The 15,275-nt window shown below is 39.0% G+C and overlaps 1 protein-coding gene across 1 annotated transcript in view; it reads right to left on the reverse strand.

Annotated features, from left to right (window-relative positions):
- The window catches only part of ptprt (protein tyrosine phosphatase receptor type T), a 452,551-nt gene that overhangs the window by 239,736 nt on the left and 197,540 nt on the right, over window positions 1-15,275 (reverse strand). The window contains 2 exon segments of the mRNA XM_079681220.1: window positions 2,691-2,871; window positions 3,734-3,849. Of these exon segments, the coding sequence (XP_079537346.1) occupies window positions 2,691-2,871; window positions 3,734-3,849 (297 nt within the window).

Below are 15,275 nucleotides of genomic sequence, written 5' to 3' on the forward strand. Positions count from 1 at the left end.
AACATGCTGATCCAAAGCAATAAATAAAATCCAAGCATGAACTCAATTAAAATATGGTAGTACACAATTTTATCAACGAAAAAAGAAACCTCCGTTAATTTAAGTAAAAAATAAATTAATATGTGTTAGACTTTCGCTGAACAATAAGCTAATTAGGGAGCTACACTGACTGTAAACATGAATGTCTTTGTTTAAGCTACATTAGGCATCTTTAAGTTCAAACGTATCTTTATTACACTGTCAAAAGGCAACCACGCTACATAGTTGTTGATTTAATATTGATGAGTTGTTAGTTTATAGGCAGCTTTGAGAACATTTGTTCGGGGCTTGTTTTTATTGGATTATTCTCATAACCCATGTCATTGCTTGCATTTCAACTTGTCATAATATATTAATATATATTATAATATTAAATATTGACGATGACTTTGGTTTTATATAAGCCATTCCTCGAAGCCAACATTCTCCCATCCACACCAATTTATTGGGAACTAATCTCAGTTTACTACAATTGTAGCTGGGGCAATGGAGCAGCAGCTGGAATCTTAAAAGGTTTGCTCAGGGACATTTAGATGATAGTCTGTTGATACAAAAAACTAAAAAAAGGTGTGCATTTTGCATTATGTTGCTGAACAACACAGTCTGTTATGGGGCGGCTATGGCTCAGGGGGTTCAATGGTTTCAATGAATCAGAGACTGTTAGTGGTTCAATCACCAGCGTTTGCAGTCAACATGTGAAAGGGTCCTTGGACATCTGAATCCCAAACTGTGGCCGTAGGCATGGCCTATGGTATCTGATCTCTGTAAAAGGCTTTGTAAGTTGCTCTGGATAAAAGTGTCATCTAAATGAAAAATGTATTGTCTTGATGTCTAACATAGTTCTTAGTGAGCAGAATGTGTAAAGGAAGGCTACACTGACTTCCTCTGGCACATAGTTGATGCATAAGAGTTCTGGCTGATGTATTGAGCTGACCTGACAGCTACCTGACAATGATGTGTTCATGCTCAGGTTAATAGGCTGGTGTGTACAATGAGTGGACATGACATTTGTCTTTCAGGTGTGTGTGTGTGTGTGTGTGTGTGTGTGTGTGTGTGTGTGTGTGTGTGTGTGTGTGTGTGTGTGTGTGTGTGTGTGTGTGTGTGTGTGTGTGTGTGTGTGTGTGTGTGTGTGTGTGTGTGTGTGTGTGTGTGTGTGTGTGTGTGTGTGTGTGTGTGTGTGTGTGTGTGTGTGTGTGTGTGTGTGTGTGTGTGTGCATTATAATATGAAGTACATGTTAAAAGTGCAGCTTTCAGTGAAACAATTAAAAACTTGAGAAGCATGTTCCAAAAGTGGTATTATATCTTAATTGAAAATCCATCATGTTTCCATTTGCATAGCTTAAGGTAAACTTCTATTTAATCAACAACCTTTACAAGTAAGTATGTGTGTGTGTAAGAGAAGCTGCTTCATCTGCAGGAGCAGCAGCTCTATAAAGCCATTACCGTACAAACAGCAATTAGACTCCGTGTGAACAATTGCTGTTGTGTTCCCTAATTACTGAATTACAACCAGGAGATTAACGACGGTTAAATAAAAAATAATTAAGCACAAAACAATTAAGGCTTTTTTTTTCTTCAGCCCCCAAAGCAATCGATTCTCCCCAGTCATGTTAACTCATTATAGAAAACTTGCAGTATGTGTGTGTTCAGCCAGTGAAGGGTAGGAATTTCAGGCTGAGACGAGATGTTCCCCAGAAGCTAAATTCAGAGGGTATTAATCATGAGATCAGAAGAAGAAGAGTGTCCCCTGAGGAGGGTGGGAAAGAGAGGAGATTTGGTATCATTAAAACAATGTTCTGATCCTGCTGATCAAGGATTGCTCGAATGGATTTGTGTAATTCAAGTTTATCGCAGGGCATGTTGTTGAGAGGAATGTAAAGCATCAATGAATGATTAGTAGTAGAAGCTGGGGCAAACTCTCTGTTCCAAATGAGTGGAAAATGGAGCCCTCTGGAAAGGAAAGAGGAGTTTCAAATGTTGTTTTGAAGTCAATTGAACTCCTCGGGTACTTTGTATGTGATACATTAATAAAGTATGTGAGTACAGCCTGTGTAGATCTCTAGCCAAAGGGCACAGTGATGAGAGCAGCTGTTGATTGGTGCAGATATGGATGTTGCAGGGATTTAACCAGATATCCTGTGATTATAATATGTCACGCTTTCTTAAGGTTTATGACAACCCTACAAATATGACCTGTCCCTTTAGTTGCTGGATTTTCCACATTCTTCTACAGAGAGTTGCTTATTTCATCGATCAACTTTATGATGGGCATGTAGCAAAAATCATCCAGATTATGCAGCATGACAGCTGCCAACATATTTTGTTGAGAAGGACTGACTTAGTCACTGACTAAGACAGAATCAATGCAAAAACAAGATCAATAAAGAGGCCATAAAAGTCTCTTAAGCAACAGAATTGGGTGAATCATTTGTGTCTCGGTATAAACTTTAGGTGGCCATTGCTCCTTGCATTTATTCTAAACAACTGCTGTTGTCATGGTCAGGAATGTTATGACTTTCTGTACGACTTTCTGTGAGCCAGACCCTGAGTTGTTGGAATAGTTCAAGCTCCCTTGAACTGTCTGGTTATAGGTTGGATCAATATATTGTGTACAGTTGGCTGTTGCATCATTTGAGTATATTCTGACTCACCATCCTCCTCTGTCTGTTTGACTATCTCCTCGCTCTCCTTGCTGCCCTCGGGGTTGGCCAGCACCAGCCTCAGTCTGACCTCCACAAAAGGCCGGAGCCCCCTCAGAGTGTAATGTGATGATGTCTGGATCAACTCCTCTGCTGAAAACTCCTGCTGGTTGAACACATACTGATACTGCACCTGGGGAGCAGAGGCAGACAGGACCTTTATTCCACTGGGAGTTAGTTAGACACAATGATTACAAAGGCAGAGCTGCCCTCACTCGATGTACTAAACTCTGGAAAGCTCTGATGAAACAAGATCACTTAGAACATTAAGAACCAGAGAACATTGTGATTTTAATATCCAGGCGTAATGATTATTATAGATCACACGTGAACCTGAGGCAGTGGTGCTTCAAGAGTCTGAATACAGACAATGTGTTCAAATGTATTAGCATTTCTAAGGTTACTGGCTTCTTCAATACTTGAATATGTTCACTTACTAGACGACCAGGAAGTAAACATAGAAAGGTTTTCCCTCTACATAACTGCACCGCTAAGCTAAAGACGGACTTGCGTTGGCGTTATGACGTTCAGTAGTTTCATTCACTCACTTATTAGGAACGATCACTTTTGATGTATTTGATGTCGTAGAACCAAACGTGAACCTCTTGTAGGCTTGTGTTAACCATAGATCTTATTTCAAGTTCAAAATACTGTTGACTTCGAGACGAGGGAACTGGAAGAAGTCAAATACTAAATAATTTCTGGTTTTAGGACTCATTTCTGTACCAGTCTATAGTTATACAAATTTTGTTCTACTAAGATATTCTTTGTTGTTGTAGGTCATTGAACTTTAAAAGTTGTAATATGTAATTCATGTAATGCACTTGCCGAAATGTATTTAAATGTTTCAAGTAAATGGGTAATACTGTATGTGCCACCAATTTGTACTGTTCACCTATAATGCTCTCATGGTGGCGACAAATGAATGCAAACTAAACGAAACCTGAACTTCTGAGTTCACAGTCGCGGCACAGATAGTGTGTAGAGGTGCGTACCGTCAGATTGTAGCTGTGGCAGCGTGTCACTGCATACCCAAACGTCTCCCACTGTATAGTCAGCTGCCGCGCTCTGACATCCACCACGTTGACAGTTTGGGGACCATGGACCGGATCTGGAGGGGAAATGAACAGAGACAAAGAGTGTATTATTGGTCTGAGGAGGAAGGTTGATTCAAGAAGACACTGCTGAGTCACGGATTCCACTGAACCATCTCATGAGGAAACACATTCAGGAGAAACCAAATAATGATCAGTCAAAGATTTGGGCTTTTACCTTTGAACTTTTAATTACATTCTAAACAGGATTTCCTCTACATTGATGAAAGTACACAGCAATCTCTCTGTAAATCAATTGTTCAAAATAACTCGTATGTGTTGTCTTATTTCTATCCATACATTTGCTTTATTCAAAATACACCATCAAGAGATCAAATAAATTCCTTATCCTAAGCCTTGAATCAGAAAGGGGACATAATAAAGTAAATACAAATAATAATTACAGATCTACAGTTAGATCGATGGTGTCTTCAGCAGTATGAGACTTAAGTTCCTCTTTTTTAATTATTTGTGTAATATGTGAAAATAAAACATATCCTAATAACATTTTGGAGCAGAATGTGACAGAATAATTTCCATTATCATATTTGGTTCGGTGCCATGCTCAGAGTTTATCAAGAACGTTCCTTTATAGATCTGCATACATTTAGAGTAGTTATTACCGCCTTTCCCATATGTCACTCACACATACACACACAGCAGCTTAAACCTGCCCACACACACATGTCCAAAAACAACTCACACACACACACACACACACACCCCCCCCCACATACACACACACACACACACACACACACACACACACACACACACACACACACACACACACACACACACACACACACACACACACACACACACACACACACACACACACACACACACACACACACACACACACACACACAGCATTGATCCAGCCATATGTTGGGCTCTCATCCCCAGGTTTGTGTAGCACGACTGATTGCACACTAATAAGCGTGTTCAAACCAATCCCTCTGTCTTCCTAATTAGATTCTATCAGCTACCAAAGGCAACCAAAACAGGTCACTGCATACTTACAGAAACTATCTAAGCTGTATGTTTCCGCAAAAAATGACAACTTTACTCAGTGTGTTTGATCAGCAAAATAAAAAGAGAACAGACACAGGTGAAAAGAGTGTGGGCATTGAAGTAAAAACTCATTCATATAACTAATGATGGTTGGAAGAACAACTAATGAATTTGTGACATTTCAGGGGATTCTGTTGTTCCCAAGAACGGAACACTGGCAGGATTTTCCTATAAAGTTTCAAATGTAAGGTTTTCAAACTCATAAAACCTTTACAGTCAATCTCTGGAGATAGATAACTTATTTTCCAGTGTATTCTTAATTTTAGTTTAAAGACAAATTAACCCGCTTAAGAGTGCTTGCAAGATGTGTAATTCATTCCAATTGTTAGGATGACCTTTTACCCCTAAACGTCATAATATAGTCAAGCTTTGATACCATAATGCTGTCTCTTTTGAAATTCTCCAAAATCAATCCATCCATCCATCTGTCCAAAATATATATATCTTTTTTAAAACAAACCTCAAAAAGATTTGAGGCCTAATTAGGAGGCATCAATTTCATTAATTTAAAAGAAGACTTAAGCCTTTCCTCAAAATCACAAGATTTGTATGAAGATCGTTGAGCGCATTATGAGATTGTTCAAACAAGCTACTTAGTTTAAATATAAGATCAGCCTTATGAGACGAGATTAGATCACAGCATTATGGATTAGGCATCTTATAGGCCATCTTAGACGAAAGACAAGGCTGTTTGTTAGCGTTCTTGCAAATGTGTGTGTGTAATTGAGGGATGTATTTGAGTTTGGGGGCAGTATTTAGGCTCCCTGGGGTGCGTTATGGTTTAAAGAGTCTATGTCTGTACTTAAAAAACCAAAGCTTCTAAAGTAATGTGGCACTCCTGGATAAGGCCGTGGCAGACTGACAGTTGGCAGCCAAGGAAGCAGCAGGGGGGGGGCTGATTTACCCAACGTATGACCCAATCTTCAGGTCAGCACAGCATATGCTTTCACACAGCTCACATACTGTCCTCAGAAAAGACAAGTCTACTCCCGACTGAGACTGAGGCAGATGGGCTGACTCTGGCTGCTGTGTTTTCATTCTATTAGGGAAAGTGGGCATGTCGTCAAACTACCAATTATGACAAACAATTCTTAAATGTCCTCTTAAGTAATATAATTACTTTTCTGTCTTTTTTTCTGGTGGGAAACCCTGACCCTAACCCTTAATCCCATTCCACAAACCTCGTAATGGATTAAACAAAAATCTGGGGGGGAGATAAACATTGAGATACTAAAGCATTGAAACCAAGTGCATGCTGAGTTACAGTGCTTCCCAGTGCCCCCAAACCCTCATAACTGAACCTTGTGGTAAGAAAATGGAATCTATGAACAGCAATGGCATATTTAGAATGGTGGATGCCTTTATAGACATCCTGATCATCCATTGGTCGGCAAAACCTCAGGCCTTTGTTTTCAGAGTCAAACCCCTGTAAAGAACAAATGTGGACTAACTTGTTATTATGCATGCTTTAACAGATCAAGTGATGTACCTATAATGAACGCACACACTGTTAATCCTCCAATTACGGAGACATAATCACTCATCACTAAGTCGGAGAGAACAATTTTCCCCAAGAATGGCAATAAATCAAAGTTCCTCTCACTGAAATACCTCTTTCGCAAAGACTCTAACCATGTTAGCTAAATCTAATCTGTACACAGAGTTCTGGAGATTAACCGGCCAATAAACAACAAATATCAGCCAAACAAATCCCTCTCTCCTACCATAACTACCGCCTACTTAATCTGGTGGTTGTTCAATTGGGTGTGAGGAGGATAATCTTTAATAATACCAAATGTAATAATCTGGTCAGGGCTCAGTTGGACCTCCTCTAAACAGATTGCTAATTTTCATTTGGGAAAACAATGGTGGGTCAGGGAGCTAGATTCAACCAAATGAAAAAGAAAAACAGGGGTCAGATATTGCACCAGTGTCACTTTAATATCTATCTGGATGAGAGAAAAATGGGTAAGGAGATTGGTAACTGGGTAGACTTACAGTGAATACAAAACAACACATCAATGGACAGATGGAAGGAAAAGAGGTCAGTTTTGTATGCATGGAGGAAGACAAATCAAAGCTCCACAGGGACATGTCCCAGCACTGGGCGAGGCTTCCACCCTCATTAATCAGAATGGGTCAAGAGCTGGCGTGTTAGCTATCACACACTGTGAAAGGGCAGTTCAGATGGCACAGCTGGCGCACAATGTGACAAAGCCAGAGCGTGAGGCATGTTGCAGCCAGAGGTGGCCTGCCTCTAGCTATGGAGGACCAGGGGATACAAGTGGCCCTTGATATGCCCATTCAAATTACAACAGAGGCTACTGCTGGCCAGTGGCTTTTAGCCTACAAAACAACATGAACTATGAATAGAGCTCAACGGCATGTTTTCTGTGGTGTGTAAAATGTAAGAAACAAGCTTTAGATGTCTTTAAATAGATTTGATATCTTGAGTATCTTCTGAATTGTGTCGTGTAGATGTGGAACAGCATTTTCTGGATCTGTTAAGTAAAGAATGATATCGGCAGCATACAAAGAACTGCTGTGTTAACCATTCATATTCACTCCTTTATTACTTGTGTTATCTCGCACACATGACGCCAGTGGTTCAATCACCATAGCAAAAAGCAAAGGTGACAGTGGACACCCCTGTCTTGTTCCCATTGTTAATGAAAACACATCAGAGGAGCTGCCATTAGTGATAACTGCTGCTTTTAGGATTTTGATGAATTGATTTGACCCACTCTTTGAACCTAGAGCCCATATTAAATCTATTTAAAACAGCAAAAGAAAATTCCACTCTGCCTCGTCATAAGCCTTCTCGGTATCTGAAGAAAGAAGCAGAGAAAGCCTCCGACAGGTGTCCAAATGTCTCCTTATATTGTCAGAAGAGTTTCTGCCCTTTACAAAACCTGAGGTAAGATAGTTTCCAGTCGTTTGGCTAATAATTGAGTGATAACCTTATAATCGTGAACCAGGAGACTTACAGATGTATTACTCCAGATAGGACTCACATGGGTGTGTCCCAGTCAAAAGCCCAGCGGATCCCAGTGGCTGGGGGTGTTGCCAAATTGCTAGATGGCGTTGCCAAATTTCCCCATTTGTTCAATTACAGGATTTAACCATGAGATGACGCTTCATTCAAAAATACACAAAGACAACTGGGTGTTGTATTGTTGTAACTTAGTCTGTTTGCAATGTTTGCAGCTCTGCAGTTGTGTTTGTTGAATACTGTAGTATTTAATCACTTATCTGTTATGGTTTTCACAGGCTACTATAATGAAAAAACATCAATATTTTAGATCAAATAAAGTATATAGTTTGCTTTATGCAGTATATTTTTTGTAATATTGTTGGGGTGTTTTTACACAGTACAGTAGATTGAAGTAAATCAATTTATACATTAAGATAAGATAAGATGGACCTTTATTAATCCCCGTGGGGTAATTCAGTAGTTCAAACAGCAACAGGGTAAGAGTGAAAAACAGGATAGCACAGATTCACACAGATTAATAAAATCAAAAATAAGATGAGCGATAAAAATTAAAATAATAAGAAACTATGAAATAAGAAATGAATAAAACTAAAATATAATTATCATATCATATATTATAATGTATTGAATTATTATGTAATATCATAAATTAATCCCATTATATAGATGCCACATTGAATGGATGAACACATTTATGCATCAATAATTACAACAGAGTATTTCTAAATACAAGTTGTACAAATACTTATATGTATTTAATATGAATAACATAATGATTAATTTCAGATGATAATACTTTTCAGGGTTAGGTCCGGTCTGACAGCGCTTAGCTCTCTGCTGCAGAGAAGATCACTACTCTAAACAAAGTCAAAAATCCAAAACGGAATACATATAATTATTTATTATTAATACGTTAAGTCTTGTTCATTGTTTTTCACTTTTATTAAATGTTTGATATTTCCGCACAGACCCGGGACTAAGGTGTTAATGGTGGACTATCGGACATTCAAAAATGCAGCATATTTTCCCCCAAGTGTCCATCTTGTCTGTCAAAATGCATCTTACGTTTCTAACTTGCAATATCATTATTTCCGCTCTCTTCACTCCAGAAGAGGGGGGGGGGGGGGGGGGGGAGAGCTGTGGAATGTGACCAATCCCCCCTGGGAGACTTCCTCCACACGTTCCGATGGCCAATTCGTTTTAAACAAAGAGTTTAACGAGTTGGCGCCACCTGCACTAGCGAATCTCACGATGCCCATGACCTGCCTTTTAACTGGACACAGAAAAGATGGAGTGAGTGGAATGAAAGGTATCCATGGCTTTTCATAAGTAAATAAAAAATAGCATTGTTTTTATAGCAATTGATCGCATCCGCCCTGCTGCGCCAGTCAACAGAGCATGCGTGTGACATATTTAGTAGCAGGATATGCACTGAAAAATAGGGCTCCCCCGAAAGCAAATTGGTAATTCGAACATTGCTGTTAATACTGTTAATGCTGCTCACAGGCTGGGCTGCTGTGTATATCTAGTGTATTCATACTGTACCTCTCCTCACTGTTTATTCATCATTCAATTAATTCTATATTTTATTCTTTAGATTGTGTACATTACTTTTCGTTGTCTCAGTACATGTAATATGTGCAATAACAATAAAGTTGAATCTAATCTTGAGCAGGAACAAATGTATTTACTTAGTATATCTGAGATTAACGATTAAACACATTTGTGCATTCTTTATGAATGCAAACCGAGTCAAGCCGACTCCGGAGGAAATCATATTTCGTTTATTTTTAACAAAATTAATTTGGTTTAATCCACATAATTTACTGTGTTAATTGTTTACTGTAGTATTGTTTAACTTTAAGGTGCCTGATGTGAACATTTCCAGAAGAACGTCTATTAAATGGCCTTTGTATGTATACAGTACAGTCTAGCCCAACCATTTACACCTTCCTTTTTTCCCGTCAAGAGTTTGAATTGGAGAAAGGTAATGGTTATCGATGGCGCTTTTAAAGCCTATTGCATAATAACTGTGTGATTTATATTGCTTTTCAAATGCATACCCATTTACACTGCTCTTCCCGTCAAGAATATGAATAGAGCTTAGTTAGATCACTTTACATTTATGCGAATGCATTTTTAATCACACACGTCTCCCCACCCCGAAAATAAAAAGAGGAAACCATTTTCAAGTTCAGTTTTCACTGAAAAGTCTATATTAAAAAGCCTCAGTCACCTCAATTCATGTAATACAAATAAAAGCACGTTGGCTGATTTTGGACCCCCTCACTAGCCTACTTTAATTAAATGTTTGATAAGTGCATGCAGATCACAGTATGCGTCAAGAATATGAATAGAACTCAGTTAGATCACTTTACATTTCTGCGAATGAACTTTTAATCACACACGTCTCCCCACCATATTACAGGACCTGAGACAACGAAATGCAGTTTAGCTTCCAACTAGGAGTGCAACAAGCAGTAAAGTGAAAAGTAATGTACACAATCTACAGGATAAAATATAGAATGAATTCAATGATGAATAAATAGTGAGGAGGGTTACAGTTGAATACACTATATACATAGCAGCCCAGCCTGTGAGCAGTATGAACAGTGTGTATGAATATGCTAAGATATATAAAGTATGAAAACGGTAAGCAGTGCAAGTATAGTATAAAATATATAGATATTAATTTCATGATAAACATTGTGGAACAATGATGAAAATGTGAATGGAAGTGGCGAGTTAAAACTGACACAATGGAGAGTTTCATCAGCAGCACGGGGAAACCACCAATGAGCGCTCAGAGAATGATATCTGCATTTTCTCTTTTGGTTTGATTAGAACACATCCTTAGGACTATACCATTCACAAGCCCCCACCCCCCATGTTGCCTATGCTGTTGGGAACTCTTTGTTTAAAACAAATTGGCCATCGGAACGTGTGGAGGAAGTCTCCCAGGGGGGATTGGTCACATTCCACAGCTCTCCCCCCCCCCCCCCCCCCCCCCCCCCCCCCCTCCTGTGATCCCCCGCACACAGAGAGACCGCTCTTCTGGAGTGAAGAAAGCGGAAATAATGATATTGCAAGTTAGAAACGTAATATGCATTTTGACAGACAAGATGGACGCTTGGGGGAAAATATGCTGCATTTTGAATGTCCGATAGTCCACCGTTAACACCTTAGTCCTTGGTCTGTGCCGGAAATATCAAACATTTAATAAAAGAGAAAAACAATGAACAAGACAACGTATTAATAATAATCAATTAAAGGTATTCCGTTTGGATGTACGATTTCTGACTTTGTTTAGAGCAGCAAATATGATTTTGTTTGAATGATTAAATGGGTGAAATGCCCTAATGTGGGACATTTTTGCATTTCAGACTTTGGGAATATATTGCGATATGAAGCCAATACAATACATCAAAATCCAGTACCATTGTAAATGTATTAACTTTATATCATCGTATCTCCGTGTTTACTGGGTCTTTTTGTATGAAACAAAGACTGGGATATAGTTTCAAGCCACTACTTTCGACAGAAACACACGGCAATGTTGTCCGGACTGTTGTTTTTATGCGGCACAGGCTTGAACAGCTCATGTGATCTGATCACGCCGGCGTGGCGGTCGGTCGACTCCAAAGGGTTAAATGCATCAATCTGGTACACTTTTGAGGGCAAAATTAAGAGATTTGTGGATACAGCTCTCAGCACTAGTATGAAACAGAACTGTTCTTACAATGTGTGTTGGAAGGATTTATTAAATTACTATGCATATTTTATTGTGTAAACACACAGCTGATGACCTGAGAGATGCCGTTTCATTCAGACTGTTTAAAAAAAAAACAACGGTCTGATTTTAACAACTCAATGTGTGATTGTTATAGCAGTAATATTAGACACTAATAATACAGTAAACTATTAACACTGTACATATTATTGTTTGTTTGCCCGTGGGTTTAGGATTATCGGTAGTGAGACCTGTGCTGCATTTTCCTCCAGTCAGATGTGATATAAAAACAAAGTGATTATTTTTGTTGTTGTAAACTCACGTGGATTAAACTACATATATTAGTGTATTCACTTCAATTCGCGAACATTATGATACATTAAATGATCGTGAGGATGATTGAAAATCGTTTGTTTGAGCCGGGCTGCATTTCCTGATCTAAAAACATAGCGATGGTTTTGTACTTACGCCAACGTGAATTAAACAACATCATTTTGTTAAATAAAAACATGGTGATGTTTTGTAAATGATTACATATCTCTTATTTAGCCCAGAATATGATCCTATCCGTGACATATGGATCTTAACAAATATCCGCTATATCAGACACCTGTAGATCTATCAGCTGTTTATTTCACATGAGTTCCGGTGTGGCAGCTTTTCACGGCTCCCCCTTGTGGATCCATGATCCATTGCAGCTGGTTTCATTATAATTACATTTATTTATCAAGGGGGCGTATCAAGTCATGCGGGGGGTTTTCCTTTTCAGCAGGGGCCGACCCCGTGCAGATCACGGACCCGCACGGATAGGCTTCTGAAATGAATCGCTACATCTGTATAGGCCTAAATGAATTTTAATTATAGTCATAGATTTGTTTGCAGCCAAAACTTCTACTACTGTAAATCAGGGGTTCCCAACCTTTATTGTGCCAAGGACCGGCAGATACATAAAAAACAAATTGCGGATCGGTCGTCAATTTTAACTGATTTGAATATTTACTCGCCAGCAGGTGGCAACAGAGGCTAATTGTATTTAACAGGCTGAAGAAATACCAATATGCATCCAAACCATATTAACAACGTTTAAAACCAGGATACAATTAAAACAAAAAATTAGGACCGCTTAACAAATATTAATATAATATATAATATAATATAGCCTAATACAGGTGGCAACAGTGGCTAATTGTATGTAACAGCCTGAACAAATAATAGAACAATATGCATCCAAAACATATTAACATAGTTTAAAACCAGGATACAATTAAAACAAATTAGGACCACTGTACACATATTGATATAACTGAAATGTCAGGTAGAGGCTTGTTTGCCAACAATAATAACGTCATACCGGGGCGTTCGTTCCGGTGCACTCCGACAGCATTTAGCACTACATCGAGATTAAGATTAAACTAATTTATTTTGGGAACACCCACATACCAATGGAGTTGGCCAGATATGTGTAAATTACTGTTCATGGTAATTTGAAAACAAATGCTGTTGATGGACACACACAAACACACCGAACATACACACACACACAGCGGAGCTGAGCAAAGCACATACACACAGACATCATGCACCTTTGTGACCGGACATTTCCTTAATACAAGGAGTAATAGGGGGAATAATAGGGCCGTTCGATGTGTGTGTGTGTAGAGGTGTGTGTGGTTGAAACGTTGCTACGTTTCAACCACACACACCTCTACACACGCCTACACACACCTCTACACACACGCCTGCAGTGGGGAACACAGCTAAGGTGGTGTGTACGCGCTGGTGCTGCACTCCTCAGAGGCTGCCTCCTGATGCTGCAGCCATTTCATGAAGTGAAGGAGGCTTTACAAATAAAAAAATAGTTCTACACCCCATGTCCTTAAAATGAAGTCCGAGTTTGAAATATATCTCAAATAATGTATGCACTGCCATTCCCCCACAAACATAACAGTCTGCGATTAAACGGTTGTCTCCTGTGTGCTCCACCTCCTATTGGCTACCCATCTGTAACTTTATCTGCGCACGAGAGGCTGAGACCTTATGCTAACCAATTTTGATTTATTTTGTATGTTTTGGATGAAATAATATGACTGGTATCAAATAAAATAAAAAAATAAAAATGTATTGAATTTTTTTTGATAAAATATTTGTATATATTTATAATTCTGCAAATAATACGATAAACTCACAGCTATTTCGCGGCCCGGCAGTAACACCTCCGCGGCCCGGTACCGGTCCGCGGACCGGGGGTTGGGGACCCCAATGGTTTTGATCTCAAAAACCATATCTAGAGTAAGATAATACCCACGGTTAAATGTATGATAACACAATCCTAGACTGTTAGCACTGGGATTGACTTTTCTACAACTCATGGCTGAACTGTGATCACACGATGTCTGTTAACAACAAACGTGCCGTGGATAGTACCGGTTCCCTGCTGATTTGACCTTAGGTAGATATAAAGTTGTTTTGCCTGCCTTTGAAAGTACTTAAGGGCCTATTGGGTGTTTTGGCAGGTAGATATCTAGTTCAGACGAGAGCCTAGTGAAGCATTGTGTTTTGGGATGCTTTCCTGAATCTGATGAATGAGCAGCAGAAATGGAGCCATTAATCCAAAGACTTTAGGGAGCCGTTCCGGAGAGAAAGAGAGGAGGGAAGGAAATCAATCTTGCTGCCTTCCTACGCTCCCCATCCTCCTCTATGTTGCTCTTCTATTTCTCCTGTTATTGTCTCATCTTCTTGTGCGTATGTCTTCTTTCACAGTCATTCATTGTTTATTTCAAATGTATTTTCCAGAGTCTTTGGGCCTTTTTTTCATAATGTCTAGGCTATTTTTCTGTTTCACTATTTATGTCATCAGCTCTTTATTCCTCTAGCCTTTTATCTGCTTCGTGTGCTCTTTATCTAAGACCACCATCCCATTCACTCAATTACCTCCCATTTGCAGAGCCACTATTGCAGGGATTTGCTCTTCTAAGACAAATTAACATTTATTTGTCGGGGAAATTGAATATGTTGGCTGTGTTAAACAAATTAGAAAAACTCCTCTGGCATTTTGACAATCCCTAACTCACCAAGGATGTTCCTTGTCTAGAAAAAAGGTTTAAATTGAGACAAATGATGATTAGAGAACCTTTTGTATAAAATGCTAAGATCCTTTACCAGGAGGAAGTTGGTCTGCAATCTGATCTGTATTAGCTTTTACAAAAGGTATGAGATAAATAAGGGACTTTGTGAAAGGCTAATGATTCATAACCACACCCTCAATGTATTCTTCTAGCAAACATGTTATACACACTGCAGCATGCTGCACATACTCGATATTAATAGCTAAATGCAAGACGAATAGTGATTGGTACTAAAAGTATATTTTTCTAGTAAATTAGTTTGATGTATAATAGGGCTGCACGATTTGGGGAAATAATCTAATCTAAGTTTATTGTAAAATGTGGCCATATCTCCGGCTAGGAAGGTCGTATCAACGTGCTCACGTCTCTAGCACCCCCGCAGCCCGAGCTACGAGTGAAAGAACTAAACTTACATGAAACTTCCGTTGGGTTGCTTTACAGTCAAGCTTCAGTTTAAGATTCACGCTGTAATAGAAACATGTGATGGAGCATTACTAACCTGACTCAGATGGTTTG

This window comes from Notothenia rossii (assembly GCF_949606895.1).
Source record: "Notothenia rossii genome assembly, chromosome: 5".
NCBI lineage: Eukaryota > Metazoa > Chordata > Actinopteri > Perciformes > Nototheniidae > Notothenia > Notothenia rossii.